At 42.7% G+C, this 20,091-nt stretch overlaps 1 protein-coding gene across 2 annotated transcripts in view; it reads left to right on the forward strand.

Moving 5' to 3' along the window:
- Positions 1-1,412: 1,412 nt before the first annotated feature.
- The window catches only part of bahd1 (bromo adjacent homology domain containing 1), a 28,438-nt gene continuing 9,759 nt past the window's right edge, over positions 1,413-20,091 (forward strand). Inside the window, exons 1-2 of one of the 2 annotated variants that reach the window (XM_069662182.1) lie at positions 1,413-1,693; positions 17,641-19,401. In XM_069662182.1, coding sequence (XP_069518283.1) covers positions 17,769-19,401 — 1,633 coding nt within the window. In that variant the 5' untranslated portion in view covers positions 1,413-1,693; positions 17,641-17,768. Of the gene's footprint in view, positions 1,694-12,543; positions 12,931-17,640; positions 19,402-20,091 lie in introns of those variants that run through there. The other variant, XM_069662181.1, reaches the window with a different exon arrangement.

Consider the following 20,091-nt stretch of genomic DNA (forward strand, 5'->3'; position numbering starts at 1 on the left):
GCCGTACCTCTTATTTCTTTGCTGATTTTGTCCTGTACATGCTTAAGTGGTGGATTTTAACAAAAAAAACTCGTCCTGCTTTCTTTAACACTCATATGTATCACTCACTTTAGATGTTTGCCCTGGAAAATGTAAACAAAGACAGCGTGCAGTTAATCGCTTCACCTGACACCTACCCCCCACCAGCGGTTTCAGGCATTAAAAATAACTATAAAGACATAATGAATGTTGTGGCTGATGGTCTGGTTTGCTTTTGTAGGTCATATAGAGTCATCACAATTAATTTCAGCCTGTTTCATAACCAGTGAAAAACTACTCACAGGAGCTTTAAGTTTTATATATCAGTTATAACCCTTTTTTAAAATAACTGTTTTATAGTTTAAAAATGACCAGTATCCTTTATGAAACACTTATTTAACACTTAACCATTTGTAAATGCAGACTTGATGGCTTGTTGTATTTACTGATAGATTACCAACATTTATTAACACAGTATTATTACCAAAAATGAAAAGATAAACACAAAGCAAGAGGATTTCACACCACTTGGACGCCCAAAAGTTGCTTTATTAACAGCATATTGCTGAATTGCTATTCATTTATAAGCCTTTTCGTAAGGCAACATATAATAAAGTTGCACCAAGATATTTAACACAAGTATGTGTTGTATAAGTAAGCAGGAGAAGGCTGCTCGGAGTCATTTTCCTGTCTCTGCCTGCAGACTAAATGTTAATGAATGCAAACATTTGTTACATCAGCACCTGTCAGAGATTAGTGCTGGTTTCGATCATATCATGTGTCAGTCAGATCAGAGAGAAAATTAATAATGTGGTTTCTCTTAATTGTGGATAATAAATGCCTTCATTCTGCCAATTTGTCGTTTTATTTGATTACATTTTAGAAGCCTAAATTGTAAAGAAATGATGGGAAACCAGAACAAGAAAGTTTAAAGATGATAACAAAAATGTGTGGGCCAATTACTACACATAGACTTTATTAAATGTTGTTCAATTGAGGCCCATCATGTTAAAATCCCAGATTCCAAACATAAAATGTCACAGTGAAAAAAGAGACAACAAAGTGCCCACATCAGAGCTCGAGGAGGCTCCACGCAGTCACATGTCAGAGCAGGTTTTGGACACGAGCCAGAGCTGACAGGCCACAGATCCTTCTTTCATTCACTCACTGACTCACTCACTGCCTGCCAGGGTTAATACAAGTGTCAAAAGGAGCAGGGCTTACAGACATTAACTAGGTGAAAGCCATCTGTCCGCCGCAGCGGGGGCTTCTGGGGGACGGTGACATGTGGACGGCGCGTCCGTGGCCCTTTAAGAAACTCCATGTTTTCGCTACATGATGCGTCAACATAAAAAGCGGATGATGCTGTTATGTAAAAACACGCTGGAGTGAGCTGTAGTTTGCAGGAGCTTGCTGGATATTTAACAAGCTGCACTTCGCTTCTTCAAAGCAGGATTTTGGTTTAAAGTGTTCTGTTGTGGGATATTTACGCGTCGCGCGCGGAGCAGCGCAGTTTGGAGTTTAAAACGAGGCTTCAACATGAGTCGTCCTCCGCTCGCTTTTCCTCCTTCACTTGCGGAAAGCGTACACCTGACGCATCTCTCTCTCGCCCTGTGGAAGTGATATTGCTCTTTAAAAGCGTCCATGCTGAGTTATTTTACAGTCTACAAAACTGGTAAGTAACAACAGACTTTAACTCTTATCGCCTCGCGTGCAAAACTGAAAGTGTGAGGCAGGACGGGCTCGAGCGATGACACAGCTCGAGGTTCAACATAATGAGTCAGATAAATACAGACACACAGATCCTTCAGCTTGGTGGTGAAACTTTTGGACATCTCTGTCTCTTCTTTCGTGCAGGTTGCACAGTTTTATCGTCTAAACATTGAGCAGGTTTAGACTCCAGCTCGTGCTCGCTGAAAATGTGACACGAGCAGCTTCTGCGAGTCAAGTTTGAGGCTCGACTCTGCTGCGGAGTTTGTTTTTGAGGCTTTTCTAAAGTGAAGGAGATAAAATATGTTTACACCAAACAGCTACAGCCTGAATTAAACATTCAAAGGTCCTTTTGGTATATAACTGCTTGTTCCTTTTGGTTTTGTAGCTAAATGATTAGCTTATTCATCAGTTAGTTTACTGAGCTGCTACAGTTTCGAATAATCGATTAATCGTTTGTTAGGAAAGATACTTGCTGCCAATCTCCGTGCTGCCAGGCTCTCAAATGTGGATATTTTTTGGTTTTCTATGGTAATGAGCCAAATACTTTCGTCTCATGGACGGATACTACATTAACTCAAGTTTTCAATTTTGATGGAGGCTTGTTGTTGTATTTAACTGGCAGCTTGAGATGCAAAAATCCTTTATTGAGCACAAACTGCATTCTTATACAGCCCATTTAACTATCCAGAAGTATTTTAAGTAGTTTATATAAGCTTCCTGTTATCAGGATGCATCATTAAAATGCTCAGTATATATTTATTCAGCAGTAATAATACCAAAACAGAATGTAATGCAGTTTGAAAGTGTCCTCAGACGTTATGTTTTCAATCAAATATACTTCTGTACTTCCTAGTTAAGAAGAGGGATTGGAGTACACTGGTGGATTTGGAACACTATAAACAAAAGAACAAAGATTTATATCAATGTTACAAATATAAAAGGATTAACTGTACAAGCACAAGCATCCCTCAAATGTCCGACATGAGAGGATAAATTCACACTTCATGTGCTCTGTTTAGACTGTGAATCTGAAGTGTCTCAATATCGAGAACTTAGTTATCTTTTTTTTGTGTACTTCTCAGAACTTAGATAACTTGTTACATTAACAGTCAATGTCCAGCAATATCATGAGCCATGTTTTGTGTAAGTTTTGCAGTATTTTATTCAGATATGAATAAATCTGTTTCAGTTTGTCCAACAGAAACTATAGACATTTAAAAATGTAGACAGCCGCAGTCTGAAGGATTTTATAAAATGTTTGGTGACCTAGGAGTTAGGATGTTTTAAGCGCATTACTTTACATACTAGCTCAATGTCCGTCCAAAGTCAGAGGTCAACACAACCCTGGGTTTTGACGATTGTCCAATTCAAAATTTCAACAGAAATTCCGACTCTGTGAACGTTTGCGGTTAATTTCCATCCACTGTTGTTTTTTCCATCAACCTGATTTTCATATCAAACACAAATACATTATTTGTCCAACGGTGGAGGTCAATGTCAACCACATGTTAGCTTTGATGGACTTTTCATTTCAAATTGAAGGCAGATTACAATGTCTGTCTCCGTAGCAGGTTGGGTTAGGGTTATCATTGACGTCTGGCGGCAGCTGGGTAATCCTCAGTGGAGTGAAGTGACCCGTAAAGGTGTAGCGGCCGCTCATGATTTCTTAACTAATGAGCATTTTTATCTCTGTATGATTGGCCTATGAGATACATGTTGTGGGGTTGCCTGTTTGCTGGAAAGGCTTCTTTTCAACAGCTTTGACCTGTGACTTTGTAACTTAATCTTTAGGCGATTTTCTCACCTTTTTTCCTTGGAACTGGGAAGCTCCCGACTCGGCTGTAAACTGCTGGAAAAGGTGTGCAGAATCCTGGTGCTTGGTACTTTTACTTTGTGCTGTCACCTCTTTTTCTAATTAAATTTTTTAATCAAGGAAATAATCATCAGCTTATTTGCTCATAAAGATAATTCAGTTTCAGGCCATTTAGGATTAAAAACATCTTACATTATAAAGCTGATGATCTCCTGCTGTAAAAGACCAGGCTCTGACATGACATCAGTGTTATAATGCCTGACGTACAAGTCGCCCAGTGAGTTCTTCACCATAATGGTGTTTGTAAAGCCTCTTGTGAACCGGACAATGGAGCTTCAGTTCTGGAGGTCGTGTTAGATTTGTGTCCAGTCTGTTCTCCACAGCCGACTCCGACCGGAGCGTCACGGCAGCATGTCGAACAGAGGAGCAGTGCCCACACGTGAGCCATAAAGCTGGATATCAATCCTGCACATAATCCCATTATGTCTGAAGAAGTGTCCTGTTGTGGTTATAGAGCAGGAGGAGGAGGAGGAGGAGGAGGAGGAGGGGAACGTGCCTCCTGTCACCCAAATCACACTGTCCTCCCTGCGCTCTTACTCAGAAGAAAGGGCGGGTGGAAAACTAGTAGATAACACATAATTCTTTCATCTTTCAAATTAAAAGCATGCAAACATATTTTATTACAGGGAAATGTTTTCTGAAAGTAACAACAGCCTCACGGCCACAATGAAAGCCTGTATTGTTCTTGGAGTTTCTCTAGAAAAGTACACAGACACACGCGCATCCCTTTTTTTCCCAAAACACTTATCACAGTCGCTCTGTTGAGCCCCACAGGGAGACGTTAAACATTACCCAACAGGAAGTCAGACAGCTCAGCGGGCTCAATTGTTTTGGATGCAAAGATACCTTTACTTTTGAACTGATCTTCTGTGAGCGGCACAATGTCAGGCAGCGAAATCTTGTCTGAGATCGTGTTGGGATTATCCTGTGAGGGGGCCCGGAGGCAAAAATGACCCGCTGGGCCCCCATTCCTCCAACATTCATGGAATATATAACATACAAGCACAAAACAGAAATAGTGCCTCTGAGGCTGCGTTCAAGCTCCCCTGCCTTGTTGGGTGAGGATGTTTGGGTTTGAAGCTGACACGGTTAATTTTCTACTAAAATGCAGCGTTCCGCTCACGTCTAAAACCAAACCTACACCGTTGGATAAAGGTCTTTAAACTGAGATTACAAAAAGTGATGATGAGCAGGACAAGTCACATTTACTGCATGTGAATAATGCATCTTTAATACAAGTTTAAATCTGTCCAAACTAGTTGAATCCTGGAGCATTAACTCGCCTGAGGAGAGATACTCACTGGAAGTAATCTGGCCTTGGCTGAGATCTGGGAAAATGAAAACCTTGCTAAACAGAAGTCCAGCTGAGTAACTGTGGTTCAACTCCTTCAATTAACCGTAATGTTTGGTTTGTTTACCTCAAATGGTTGACCTCATCACCACCTCTCTGGTTTGTAAGAATCTCTAGGCGTGCAATCAGCTTTTAGTTCAGGAAGTGTTCTGATTTCTGTTTGTGCTACGCTTGCAATGACATCCCGCCTCCCATCGCCGTTCATCTGACGGCCATTAATTAATCTCTTTCAACAAACGTCTGCACGCGAGATCAGCTAACAATCTGCTCTAGATCAAAATGTTTAACTTGAGCGTCATGTTTCCTTGAGGCTGTGTCGCGATCAACATTTAGATTTCCCGACTTCCTCAAATGCATCAGAAACGATCGACCCGACCTCCGTTCAATAAACGAGAATTTTAAAAGTTGCTTTTTTTCTCCTTTTGAGGACAGACAGTGAAACTGAGACTCACCAGACACGGAGGAACGGGCGCTCCTCCGAGGGATTTGATGAACCAAAAAATGATGCTTTTATTTTGCAGACGTATCTGGAGGAGAGAATTTGGTTTCACTTTTGATCTGAACACACGGTCGCTTCTCAAGTTGCTAACTGGAAGTTGTTTATCGCTAAACACCGGCTAAACCGGACATGCCCGCAAAGTTTGGCGTCACTCCCAGAGGCTACATCGTCAGACGATAGCTGATGGTTCTGAGATTGTCTTTTTTCTTTTATGTTAATATAATCAGTTTTGCAGTTGGATCTTAATGTTGTTCAGTAGTTTGACTTTTTCTGTGGTTTGAATCTGGAGTGTCTGTGGATAAGTGAAGCTGTGCTGTAGTCTGCACTCCTCTAAAAGCCATTAGCCTCCCTCCCACCCCACTCTCTCTTTCTCTCTTTCCCTGACTCACCCTGGCACGATGCCCGAGACACAGCTGTGAAAATTACAGGTCTGTTTCATGGAAACATAGAAGAAGAGGAGGCGGGGTCGCTGGTGAAGGAAGAAGCAGAAAGAGAACAGAGACCCGCGGCCCCGGCGTCAGCTGTCGGCCGGCCCACAGCTGCAGTGGATGTGGAGCTTTCAGAGCCGGGGTCTCGCTCTGTTCTCACACACACTGGGATTGTTTACACGGGGTTTGAGAGAGTGTGTGTGTGTGTGTGTGTGTGTGTGTGTGGGACATTAAACCTTGTTTGTCTGAGGCCGGACTGAACAGAAGCCCTCACTGTGAACGACAAACGTCAGGCTCCTTCAGTGAAAAGCACATGGCACCGAGCGTCCTTCAGCCTGGCAGATGCTAAAAAGCATGACTGAGGCCCTGGCAGGTGGGCAGGCAGGCGGCCGACCCCCACCCCCTCCTCCCCTCCTCCCCTCCTCCCCTCCTCGCTCCCTCCTCAGCTGGGTCTCAACTCCAGCGACAGGCCTCCTCTATCAGAGAGTCATTGTTCACGATGATGATGACAATCTCTCTCTGTCTCCTCTCTCCGTGCTATCTCAATCCATCACTCTCTTGTCTCTCTGCCTCCCCTCCGTCGCTGTCTCTCACACTTTCTCCTAATTTCTCTTCTCTCTTTCGCTCTCTAAAAAAGTCCGTGTCAAATGTCTGTATCCCTGAGGAGCTGTCAAGCAAAGAAAGCACGACTGAGGATGTGAAAAATGGCCCCACTGATTTCTACTTAGTTTGACTTTTCTCCGTCTCGGTGAAAGCTGAGGTGTGAGATTCCCTCTCCTCTTCCTCCTCTCTCATCCTCTCTTCGATCTTTTTACATTCACTCTTCATCTCTTTCTCTTTCTGTCTTCCTCTCTTTATTTCTCTCCCCCCCCGTCCGCTCTCTTTGCCAGTCAGGCTGTCTGGCATCTCGCCCCGTCTCTTTGAAGAGGAACAGTAGAAGCAGATAATTACACTTCCTGTCCTGTATCTGCTCTGTAGTGCTGAACTGTCATCTCTACATCTGGAGGCTTCTGCTGCAGCAGAGGAATAACAGCTCACTACCTGTTTTGTTGTGTAGCAGACACATGCTTTACAACATGATGTTATTTTCTGTGTTGCTGACATAATCTGTAGGGAAGTTTTTTGTTCTACATATACTGTACGTGTTTATACCAGCAGTGAAATCTGCAGGATTCAGCCCTCAGAAGATCTTTTGTAAAACTCCGGCTAGGGTGAAGACTCCGTTTCCGCGGAGACATGTAGACGGGGTGAACAGCGTTTTTGACTCGTGACGTCAGGCTGTGCGCCGTCATCTCCTCTGTGAGGCATCACAAAGGAGGCGACATTGATTACAAAATGACAGACGTGACACAGTGATGACTTTTTACATGTTTACACATATATGTATGTGCAGTTACTCGTTGATTATATTGATATATCGGCCCCCCTTCCTCGATTGCAGCCCGCCAGGTAGTCTTCCAGCAACAGATTATTTCAGTCTTTTGATTGGCCGCGATTTTCTTTTTCTTCTTTGCATGAGCGGGTTATATCGCCGCCTGTTGGTGTGGCATTCTCATGACAGCATTTTCGTTTGGACTGGGATTTTTTTTTTTATAAGTGTGCATGTGTGGATGTTGTTTTTTTGGAAATGAAGACGGGAAAAACTCCCGTGTAAAAATACCTGTGTAGACCTGGCCTTATCCTTGTCACCAAACTTTAGATTGTGGCTATGCAGCTTCTTGTCCAAATATGGTCACTTCTGGTTCCAAAAACCAACATGGTGATGACGAAATGACAAACTAGAGGCTTCAAATTTGATGAAGAACATTTGCCTCACATTCAAAAGCCTCTTCAGTCCTTTGTTAGGTGTGATGCAACACGGCTGCTGGTAACCTTTATTTTATGACTTAATAGGCCAAATTGACAAGTGTTTTATGGATTACACCTTTGAGCCATAAACGCATCATTGCTGTGTGAAACTACAATCACATCAGCAAGGATGGGTAATAACATCTAGAACTCCTAGGACCCCATCAAACGCTGTCCTGTGCGCTGCAGGTGAAGTCGCTTAAGTAAACTCTCTGAGGCACGTCCGCTCCGTGAACGGCTCGGTTATGTGGCCACAGTGTTAACGAGCACCGCGGTGAGGTGCTGCTGATAATGGGAATACACTAAGCCGCCTGGCGTAACTGAACGCCTCGATCGTCCAGCCGACTTCGCGTGTGACAGTAGCAGCAGCATCGGCTGATTGTTTACAGTTTACAGACAGGTGGCACACAGACTGCTGCACGGCAGTCAGGTCTCTGTGTGCTCTGCTGAAGAGCTGCACTAACATGATATCAGACAGACTTTTCCTGTAGGGAAGTTTTCCTCTGAGATTGAACTCATATTTTCTAGGGAAGAAAAAGGCAGGTAGGGAGGGGTTTCATTTTGTGCCATGTTGCAACAAATGTTCTAAACTTTAAGTCCGCTGGTGTCATGTGTAAACCCTGGACACACACCTGCCCTGCACTCTCTCTCATCCTCCACTCGGGCAGCTCGGACACATCCTGTTTCAGAATCTGAGCTCTGAGTTTTCATGCAGGAGCGAGCAGAGAGAGGGATCAATAAAGTATTACAGTGTTATTTCACTCTGCCTGATGCTATCTCTCCACCTCCAGAATGAAAAATGTATCATCTTCAGTAAATATCTCCTCAGGTGAGAGTTTTTCTGGGGCAAGATCTTGTCAAATACGGATACAAGGCCTAATGTCGATCACTTTAGAGATATCGGAGGTGAGAATGGTCCAGAGCACACTGAGACGACACAAAGGACCAGACCAGTCTTAAGTAGTGCAGTCAAGTTTAAGGCCTTGCAGCATGATGTAGTTTCCTTACATGACAGACTGTCTCTGTGCTGACTATAACACACACTTTTCATAAATCCTTGTCAAAGAACCTGTGGGTCCCTGGTCTAAATTCTCATGTTGAGTTCAGATTTTGAGGATTGCCCACACTTGAAAACTTGCCGATAAACAAGCTTTCATTACTGATCCTACAGTCAGTTAACACATTTCTCTCGTGTTCTTTTTTGGCCGCAGAAAGCAGGTGGTCACTTCCTGCCCAGCACTGAATGGTAAATTGTCATAGTTAGCGGTTAGCTTTAGGTGGTGTGGACAGTGGAGCATTGGGCAGAACATGTTCCTTAAGGAGTTGGTGGAGACCGAAAAAGGAGCAAAAAGGGGGCAAATATTGGTCTCATGTTCCCCAAGTAACGAGAGACTGGACTCTATAGGTTAGCTGTAAGCTGATGTGTCAAGAGCCCTTTTACACCCACATTCTGTAACAGCAGCGTAACAAATTTCCACTGTTACGCTGCTTTTGTACCTTTACACTGAACCGAACGGCGCCGTAATATCGCTGTCCCAGGCGCAAACATACACACACGGCGCTGTTCTGGCCTGCCCGCGCCGCAGTAAATTGACGCTGTTTCACATTTATTACGCCTCTGTTGCAACCTGTTCTGAGCAAGAACATAGACTGTATAAAAAGATGGAAGACATGACAGCTTCCAATAAGTGAAGCCAAATCATCTTGAAAGCCCCCTGCTGACTGGCTGCAGTATAGGTCATAAAGCCCGCCTCCGGATGATTGACTGCTCTGTTGACAAATCCGACTCCTCCATCCGATCTGTTCCGGATTAGCAGAGTGGAGGACGAACGGCGAGAAGAGACGTAACTAAAACAATCTCTACAGTCATTGAAGTTTCCATAGTTTTAATTAGTTATTTGATGCTTTAGAAAGGGGTCCAACGCCATGATTGACAGCTCAGTTGACAAATAAGGCTCCTGTGGCATTCTTTTCCCGAGTGGCAGAGTAGAGGAGGAACGGGGAGAGGAGATGTAACTAAAACAATCATATAGCTTTCTGTATCCGTTAATATCTGCTTCAGACCAACACAAGAAGCTGCTCTGCTGTTGAATGAGCTGACATGACGGATATTTGCCATTGTGTCAGTCAGTTAAATGTGTGTACTGGTTTGACAGGAATGACAGGCCTCTTTAAAAAAAATAAATTAGCATTGAAACAGAACTCTGAGTATTTAATTGATTTAGATCTTGTGTAGTTTTTTGTGCTGAGTGTGTGAGTGTTTCCTGCATGTAAGACGAAGCCTTCAGCGGTCCTCGTCGGTGTCAGTGTGTTTATCAGAGCGCAGGTCAGATCTCAGCAGTCTATCCTCCCTCGGCTCTCCCCGGTGCTCACGCCTCATTAACTCAACACACTCAGCTTGTTTACAGATGTTAATTACACACTGCAAAGCTGATATTGATGAGGACAATCAGCATTTAGCCTGATTGAGCTCCAATCTGACCACGCGCTAACCTGACAACGTAGCCGCTCTCCAATCACTTTGTTTTTGACAGACCGAAGCTGCTGTTCCAACACTTATCGAAGTTTCCCTGTGACTGAACGTCTACTGAAAGAGTCCGGCAGCAGTTCGCTCACTATTGGCAGCGTGTGTTTAATGTATCATACTGTAACAGGCTGATGTTATCAGGGTTTCCTCAACGAGCAGGGTAATAAATGATGAGCAGCAGCTGATCTTCATTATTAGATTGCACGTATCATTAAGAGAGCAGGATACAGTAAATGAGACTAATTAAGAGCGATACATGCTGCTATTTTCTGCCGTCATTAATCTGACATGAAGAATCACTAGAATATTCCTTTAGGGAAATTATATCATGGATGTAACACTCACTAGAGAGCTGGCAGTTAATCCTATACTTATTAATGTTTCTGTTGCTGTGGAGTGAACTGTGAGCTGAATACACTCTGCATTGCAAGACTGAATGGTCTGATTTTATACTGTGTATTCAAGGCTCCACCCTCCTTTTCATCACTGATGAATCTACTTGTGAGTTCAGAAATGCATTTTGTGCTAAAAAGAAACAAGGTTGTTACATTTCAAATATACTTTGTAGTATTTATTTTACTGCTAAGCTCACATAAAGGGGCTGTTTTATTTTATTCCTACAATATTTGACATTAACTCTAATTTAGGGGCTTATAGGTTGTTGTGTTTTTTAGTTCTAGCTGACTATAATATTGCTGTGGGCCTAAAGTTCATTTGCATGTTACAGTTGTTGTCAGCTGTAGTTAGATCTTTAAAAGGAAGTAACAGGAAGTACTCAACTTTATCCTGAAAATCTGTTTGTGTGCTACGTCTGACCTCTGGGTCTCTGTTGCAGCATTTATCAAAGTTCATTCCTGTAATTTCTTGCTATTAAATGAAGGGGATGCAGTTCTTCAGCAGCTTTGGGTGTAGAGTGGGTCGCCCTCCAAGGTTGGAAGGTTGGTGGTTTAAACCCCCGAGCTCCTTCAGTCTGCATGTCGAAGTGTCCTTGGGTAAGATACCGAGCTGCTCCCGAGGCATATCCATCGGTAATGAATGTGTGCGAAAGTATAAATGTAGGGCCTTGCATGGCAACGTCAATGTATGAACGTGAGTGTGAAAGGGTGAGTGTGACGTGTGGTGTAATGCGCCTTGAGTGGTCAGAAGACTAGAAAGGCTCTATATACAGTAAGTGCAGTTCATTTAGCATTTAGGCCTACCTTGTGTAGAGGGATTCATTCCTGTAGGGACGCTGTTTCGGACACCGTCTCACTGTGTTTTAATTTCTTTAATATTTTAATATACATCCACTAGTGGGATGTTATACTGATATATTCCTGTGTTTCTATACTTTTGATTGCATTTGACAGTTGGTGTCAAGTATCTGTGTGTAATTAGTATATAGTAGTAATGGTGTTAAAGGTCACTGGCTAGTTTTCGCTAATTAAGGCCGCACTAAATGTCTTTATTAAGAGAGAAGGATACGTTAATTGAGCCCACTTAAGATGGAAAAGTACTTGTATGTTAATTATTTATTGGAATACTCTATAAAAGATTTACATCACTGAAGCAATGCTCTTTATGGAGTTGAAAGTGACCTTAATGATGTTTAATTTGCTGTTACTCCAAAGCAGTAGCACAGCAGCATAATAGTTTTTAGATGATTTCTTTTTAGTTCAATATATTTTATAGTCTTTACCTCTGCAGCTGATTGTTTGAATATTGGAACATTTTAAAGTGCGTTTACAGTCACATTTTGCACAATAACAGTTCTTTAGGAACTATTTTTCCTGTAGTTTGCAGTCAGCAGTCTTCGTATTCATATTTTTCATTAATTTCTACTTTTGCTTATGTTATGTTTAAAAATAATTTTAGGCAAATTTCCCTCTTTTTTCTTGGATAATTACGTCTAGCTGACCTTATTTCTGAAGATCTTTAGTCAGAATTTGGTCATTTCCTTTAGGGATTCTTTTGCTCTGGACACTGGTGGCTTAAATAGAGCTGTATGTGCATTCCTATGATAAAATGACAGGAAATGTTGCAGGAAAAAACACGTGCATATTTCTTTTACACAAAAAAATACCGTAAAATGAGGTGAAATTCCCCGGTGCAGATTGCGGACACACTTCAGTCCCTGCAGGAATAGAACAGTGATTTGGCGTTATGTGGGGATGTCCCGGTGCAACGTGAATGTGAATGCAGGCAGCGCATGAATATTATCTCCAGCATGCCACTTCGGAAGTAGGTCACCGCTCACCGATTTGTTCACCATGTCTCCAGCTACTGTGGGCTGCTCGCTCCGCGGATCTTTCCCCAGGTCGACAGCTAAACCGAGGACAAACTAAGGACTAGAAACCACACGGACCGGATTATTTTTGGGGGGATTTAATCTTTATTTTCCGAGGTAACGATGAACGCGGCTGTAATTCCCGTCACAGTTGGGGGATGATGGGGTCGTTGGGCTGCCTGCTTCGAACAACTCGCCTGTAACACGAGTAAATGTAATGATATTGATATTAACGAGCGGATTGATCGAGGATGTTCGGAGGTTTTTAACTCGTTTCCCCGCGGAGGGTTTTTTTTTTTTTTTTTACTTCTCATATCTCAGCCTGCACAGAGCTCCTGCTTCGGCATGCTGTCAGATTAACACCGTCCACATCCTCCACCACCATGGCCAACTACAAGCTCCAGTAGGCGAGTCTCTTATTCTACATGCATAATTCTGCGTTTAATTGTGTTTTCTGCTGAAAATAATCCAGATTAATGAGCGCATGCGGTGTGTTTGTGCCTGAACCTGCGTGGAAGTGAAGGGAGGAGGTGTTGGTGGAGGATGGTTTGTGTTGGTGCTCGTTTGCTCCAGGAAAAAGTGGACTTATTGGTGATATGTGAAGCCACGCACACACACATGCATACACACACCAGCTCAGAGCTCGTGCCTCGGGGCTTTTTCTCTCATGATGACAGCTCTACACCATGTCCTTGTTCTGAACGAGTGTGTGTGACAGCCAGGCAGTTCAGCCACCTCCTCCTCTGTCTTCAGATCAAACTACAGTCACTTAACGTGCCATCAGAGGGAGGAATCCATGACCCAAAGTCAGTCATCATTAAGAGGGTTTTATGTGTCAATTATTTTCCTGTTACTTTAAATTGGACGACTTGAAAGTCTTGGATTTTCAGAAGTAGAAGTATGCCATTTGATATCGGAGGTTCCAAGACTTGGAACAGGATGCCAAAAAGGCATCCCAGCATAAAACTGAAGGGTCACTAAATAATTAAATGGTATAAAAAGCGAAACAGTTATTATTTCCATAAAATGATTAATATTTGGCATCTAATTTTGGCTTTTATTTTCAGAAAGAGACCATTTTAGGGGTCATGTTTCTGACACACAAAGTCAGGATAAAAAAAATCTGAATTGTTAATGATAATACCTTTTGTAGTGAAATACTTGATACCCTCACATTTCATGAGTCCTGCGATGAAGAGTTAAAAATGGACTAAAACGTTTGGGAAGCACGGATATAAATCACCAGTTCTTAAAAGAAACAGTGCTTTAGTGGATCTATGGATTTAATTTGTCTGTAAAATATGAACTGTTAAAAGAGTTTGACGCTGATCAGGATGCTTTTAAGAGCCCGAAAGAAAGGGGGTGAAAAGTCTGAAAAATAAATGTGTGTAGAACAAATCTGTTTCTTAAACCGTTGGTCATCACACGCTCGACCTCTCTGAATCACTAGATGAAGCTTTAGTGGTGTCACTTGGACTGTTTCTTTAACACACTTGTTGGTGTTCTTTAAATTTGATAAGAAAAACTGATTAGAAACATCCACTTGATGTGTTATAACCAATCTTTTCAAGAGTGGTAGAAACATTTTGTATTTAACCAATAACCAGTGGTTTATCTGGCATCTTTAAACATAACGTGTTAGGGGCCGTGTTGGAGACGCCCTAGAATACAAGAATTGATCATTATAAAAAAGGGGAAATATGTACTGTATGGTTTTTATGAACCTGCATGTGTGTGTGTGTGTGTGTGTGTGTGTGTGTGTGTGTGTGTATATGTTTGAGTGTGTGTGCAGTTTGCAAAGCGCCTCGAAACTGGCAACCTATTTTACTATTTTTCTCAACAGCATAAACAAGCAAGTAAATATACTGTATAAGACTTCTTCATTAATTTGAACCTAAATAATCTGTGGTCCTTGTGGTGAACGTCTGAGAGGGTAAAATAATGATGCTCCTCAGCGAGCTTCTGTCCCTCCATTGTTCAAGCTTGTCTTATTGAAATGAAGCAACTTGATTTGATATCCGCAGACAGAAACTCAATGCGAGGCTCCTTCTGTCCTCTTGTTATCTGGAAATTAAATTTCTCTCTCATGGATTGCATTTCACGGTTCGCAGAGTCATTGGGCAATAAGGGCGGCTGAGCTATGAGATGGTTTGAAAACGTCCAGGCGGACATTTGTGTCCACTCCAGAGACGGAGTGGGTTTGTGTTTGTGGTACGACTCAGCTCTTTGGGTGCGCTGCCACTTAGTTTAACATAAAAGGCTGCAACAGATGACAGATTACAAAAGGTGTGTTCAAGTTTAGTGTAGATCTTAGGGACATTTGAATATTGCTAGTGAAAAAAACTGAAGTACATGAGAAACAATAAAACTGTCATTTAATTACTGTTGATGCTGTTGATGAAATGTTAGTAATCTGCATGAGCAGTTCAAGCTGAATGTGCATGCATTCTGAGTCATATCACATCATCCTTTTCTTTTTGTTGCACGTTATTTGAAGAATTTCATGTTTATGATCCCAAACGTGCGTTCTTGTTCTCTCCCTGCAGTATATTTGTGCAGAAAAGTAACAGAGATTATCTGTATTGTACTCAAAGGAAAGACAACTTGTGGTATAAAAGGATTAAAGACACACACACACACTAACACTCACACACACACGCACACACACCATTGATGGCCCCCCTGAGTCATTTAAATCCTCGTTGCAACATCACAACAGGAACAAAAACGACATTCAGACATGATGTAAATCATTTTTATTCATGGAAGGAAAACATCAGTGTGGATATGAACCTCATCGGAGCGTGTCACATCTTAATCAGCTCCAGTCTTCTGCTGTCAATGTGAGATGACTTTACTTGTCAATACCAGAAATATCACAGGGATGATGTGTTTAAAAATGGTAGTGTATATTATCATGACCATATATGGACACATTTGCACGCTCAATGTAAGTTGAAGAAAAATATTACGATTCAGTCACTTGTTGAGTTAAACACTTACACTCATATTGATTTGCATGTAGCCAGCTTACATCCTGTAAATGGATTATGGGGTTAGCGGAAGATCATTATTACGCAGCTGCGTTTAATACTTGATTCTGATTGGTTAATTGCAGCATTCCGAGGTCTGTTATTTCTTGATAACAGACCGTTGTCATGAAAAACAGACCGTTGCTAGGGATTCTGACAGTGATGAGACAGAAAAAATGTTTCAATTTAATGTGACTAAAAACAGCTAGCTTAGCTCATTTTAAGAAGGCTACAGATGTAACTGTTGCTATGGAGTCAGCTCTCACTGTGAGTGTAATGGACTGTTGTTAAATGGAAAACCGAAAGATAATCATCTTAAAATTTATAACATCATTTCCAAATCAATATATTGTGTCAAATAATTGATTTCAAGTAAAAGGCCGTGTAATAAGTAGGACAGAGTAGGGTGAGAAGGTTGTTATCCCGTGATGGAACCCCGGCAGGGTGAGCTGGACCTTATCCCTTACATAAATTAATCATAATCATTTTCTATGTTTTTCAATTGTTTTTATTGTAGTTTTCTAAACATATGCAGCAAAATTATTTTGTTCCAGCTTCTCCAGTGTTAGCCTTTTTGGCTTTTCGCCATTAGTTGGACGAACCAAAACATCTCCTTATAATTTTTCTGACAATTTGTAAAGAAAGAGACATCATTTTGCAGATAAATCAATATTGTTAGTTAGTGGCAGCCTTACATTAATGTAAACGTTTGTGATTGTAATATTTCCAAAAAAAACACTAAAGGCAACAGATTATTTAGTGGTCTTGAACATGTCCATATACGGTATCATAAGTGGCAGCTTGTTAAAGTAGAATCGGTCTCTTCATTGATCGCATTGCCGCAGGGTATTAATAGAAACTGACATTCAGACATCATAATTTCCTAGAGAGTGTGTGTGGTTGTAAAAGCTCAATGAATTCTACCTGACGAGTCACGTAATATCAAAAAGAGCCCAGTGTTGACTTAGTTCTTCGAGTTCAAGTGGCATAATTGTGTTTCAAGGCATCAGCAGGAAGGGCGACCCGTCTCTTCATGCTGAGTGTTTCAGGGCCGTTGCAAAAAGGTCAGTGGCAGTTGAATCATCAGGGACTTTAAAGGCTTCTCCTAAGTAATGCGTTATTTGGTGTCGAGAGAGTACAAAGACTTCTGAATTGCAGAGGATCGTAAAGCTCATTTATACGTCTCTCACTATAAAGTTGATGGAGATGCTTTGATGTACTCTGTAGCAGGCTGTTGACATGGAAACTAAAGAGGCTGTTGTGTGACGACAATTCTGCCACCAGTTCTGCTGAAATACAATTCATGAGTCATATGATTGCACTGTTTGTTTTTGTGTCCCCAAAATTACTGTCAATGATTTACAAGAAATTGCCGGCCCCTTTGACCTTGTAGAAATTGACATGTCGTCCTTATAGATGATGTAGTCTTTGCAGTCTTTTAATCTAATTATCCACTCTTTGGTAAGCCATACTACCACTCAGCGAGATCAGCTACAGGCTGAAATTAAATCAGCGTGGAATTGTGACTTAACAGATCAAATCACTTCTAAAAGCATCCATCATATCAAACATTGAAAAGCACCACCTAAGCGCCTCATCTGGTATTTCTGCTCTGTGCTTCGGTGTTTCAGCAGTGAGTGGGTGAATGTTGTAATATTGGGCTCCTGGTGGATTGTGTGAGTCACTGATGCGCTTCAACATAGGTTCAAGGAGCGGAAAATGGTTGTTATTGATACAAAGGACCAAAAGGCAAAGCAGCTACAGCACAATTAATTGATTTATGATGATCTAAGTGTATAAAGAGCAAATGGAAAGGAGGTTGGAGCAGAAATGGCTTCAGGCTTAAAGCTAATGTGCTCTTTATCTCAGTTTCTCCTCCATCCTGTAAGTGCAGTGTGGTTAGGTTGTCTAATTGGTCATATTCTCCGGGGACCTGGGAAGTGACAGCAAAGCAAGTAAAACCAGTTGTTAAATAATGCATCAAAAGATCTTGTCTGTTACATGAAGTCAATCTCTGATTGTACACGACTTAGTCCTTGTGGCGTTTGTCTTTTACATGTAAATGTCTCATATGTGTCTCCCCAGAAAGCCTATGGACACAACTGATGATCCACAATGATGCTCACTGAAGGGACTCTTTGAGCTCAAGCCCACCATTGTCAGACCTTGTGGATGAAGAGGAGGTGGTGGATCTGCTCCAAGACGCTGAGACCATGGTGAAAGCTCAGCAGAGCCAGCCCGTGAAATGCAGGAAGCCTCGGAAGGAGTCGGGAAGCAAGGAAAAGAGAGGTGGCACTGCAAAAGGGAAAGAGAGAAAGAATGATCTGAGAGAAAACAATAAGAAGAAAAATAAGAAAGAGTGTCATCGGCGTAGAAGGAAGACACTGGCCTTCGGTGATGGAGATGCACTGGACTGTTGCGTCCTGCTGACGCGCCTGGAGGAGAAAGCAGTTGTGGGTAAAGAAAAGGATGCACCAAAACTGGGGAAAGAAAAGAGTGTTAAAGTCAAAAAGAAATTGCACTCCAGCCCCAGTCAAAGACGGACCAAATCTGGACTCAAGAAAACCTCCACAGGCAATCAACAAGCACTGGAACCAAAAATCAACCACGCCTTACTCATGTTTCCCCCACCAGGTCTTGAGCCCCGCAGACGGAGAATGGCCTCTCTCAACGCTGAGGCCTTCAACAGCTTGCTGCTCTACAAAGAAAACCCTCTCACGTCACATCTCACAAAGAAACGGCAGCCGACTAATGCAGATCAAGCTAAAGAGAGTGGGACTAAAGTAGAACATAGAGGTCATAAAACCAAAAAGGTTCCTCCAGGAGGGAAAGCAGACCCAAAAGAAAGACCTAAAAAACAGAGGCGGTCAGCAGTGAAGGCTCAAGAAATTGACTGGTTGGCTTTGTTTGCACCAACGCCTCGGCGTCAGGCGGGCCTCACTGCTGCAACACTCCTCAAACTCACCAGTGCCGCCTACGGAACCAAACGACAAAAGAAGACGGAGTCCAAGCCGGGGAACGGAAGTGAGGCAGCAGCTACGACTCACAATGAGATTAACGGTAAGCCCGTGTGTGGAGGATCAACGCTGACCAAAAAAGCAACACATCCCAAACATGAGGACCAACTGAAGCACAGAAAACAGGGTACAGACGATCCGGTTCATTCCCAGCTGGGGTCCACCATCCAGGGCTGCTGTAGTTTGTGTAAAAGCGAGGCTTTGGATCCAGAGTGGAAGGGGAACACTGGCGGACAAGACTGTCTCAAACATCCGCTCCATTGTGGCTCTTCGATGGGCTTCTCCTTGAAAACAATCAAAGAAGAGCAGGTGGAGGCTGAGGTGTCTTCTTGCTACTGCTGCACCCAGGAAAGGTGCGTCGAGTACTGTCACAGATTGGCCCTCTTCCTGGAAGACAAGACCTTCAAGGAACCAGAGGACGGCTCGCTGTCCGAGGTGTTCCACCACCACCATCACCACCATCACCATCATCACCACCATCTTCAGTCCCCCCACCCAGCGGCCATCACCATCAGCCCGCACACATACACCTGTTTCCCAGGCTACTACGTTCACTTCAGCCACCCGGACACCTCCCCCTCTCAGATTCCACCCCTCGCTTTGTGCTCCAGGAGCGGCAAGAGGCCTAAGCTGCTCCCCAGCACGGGTCCGCAGCCCTCAGGGATTACCCATCCAGTGTACTGCTGCACCTCTGTGGAGAGGTGCTACGGAGAGCCCTGCAGGATCAATGGCTACCCCGCCTACACCAATGTGATTCCAGCCATCGCCAGAGGAGGGCGCTCCTTCAGCCCTGCAGACTGCACCAAATGTAACCACAGCATCAAAAGAGGTGAGCAGAAACAAGATTCAAACTCAAGTGTGTCAGAGTTGTTTTAGAAGAATTCAACAAGTTGTGTTAATGCACGCATACCTGTCCTGGCGGCAACTTCAGTAACAACACTTAGAACCCTCTGAAGTGCCTCAGGTGTAAGGCTCAATGACAACTGAGTCAAAGGATTTGCATTTTTCTCGAGCTCACTGCTATGTGTCACATCAGCTTATATCATTTAAACTACTTTATTATTTGTAGCATATATTTGTTTAGTTGTTTCAGCTAAAAATGTAAACCATGGGCTGCTGGATTAGCTCTGTTGGTAGAGCAGATGTCCCATGTATAGAGGCTACAGTCCTCAACGCACTGATCACAGGTTGGACTTCCGATCTGCCGGTCATTTGGTGCATGTCATCCCCGCCTCTAATCCCAACATTCCCGGTCTCTCATCTAAACTATCCAATAAAGGCAAAAAAGCCAAAAAATAATACAAAAATAAGTGTAAACCATAGAAGAAAATAGGTCCACCAAGGAAATACTCATGAAGTAGGACACCCCTTAATTTGGTGGTCTAGGTTTCTGAACCTACAGAACATTTGTAGTTTAATTCTGGCTTGGCACAGCATTTATCAGTTGAAGGAGTAATGCAAAACAAAAAAAACAGTGTTAGCTTTGTGTGCCAGCTCTTCAGAAAATCAGGTGTGAGCA

Source organism: Semicossyphus pulcher, unplaced genomic scaffold (genome assembly GCF_022749685.1).
Source record: "Semicossyphus pulcher isolate SPU_LCO1_2020_fin unplaced genomic scaffold, fSemPul1.0.p SCAF_14, whole genome shotgun sequence".
Lineage (NCBI taxonomy): Eukaryota > Metazoa > Chordata > Actinopteri > Labriformes > Labridae > Semicossyphus > Semicossyphus pulcher.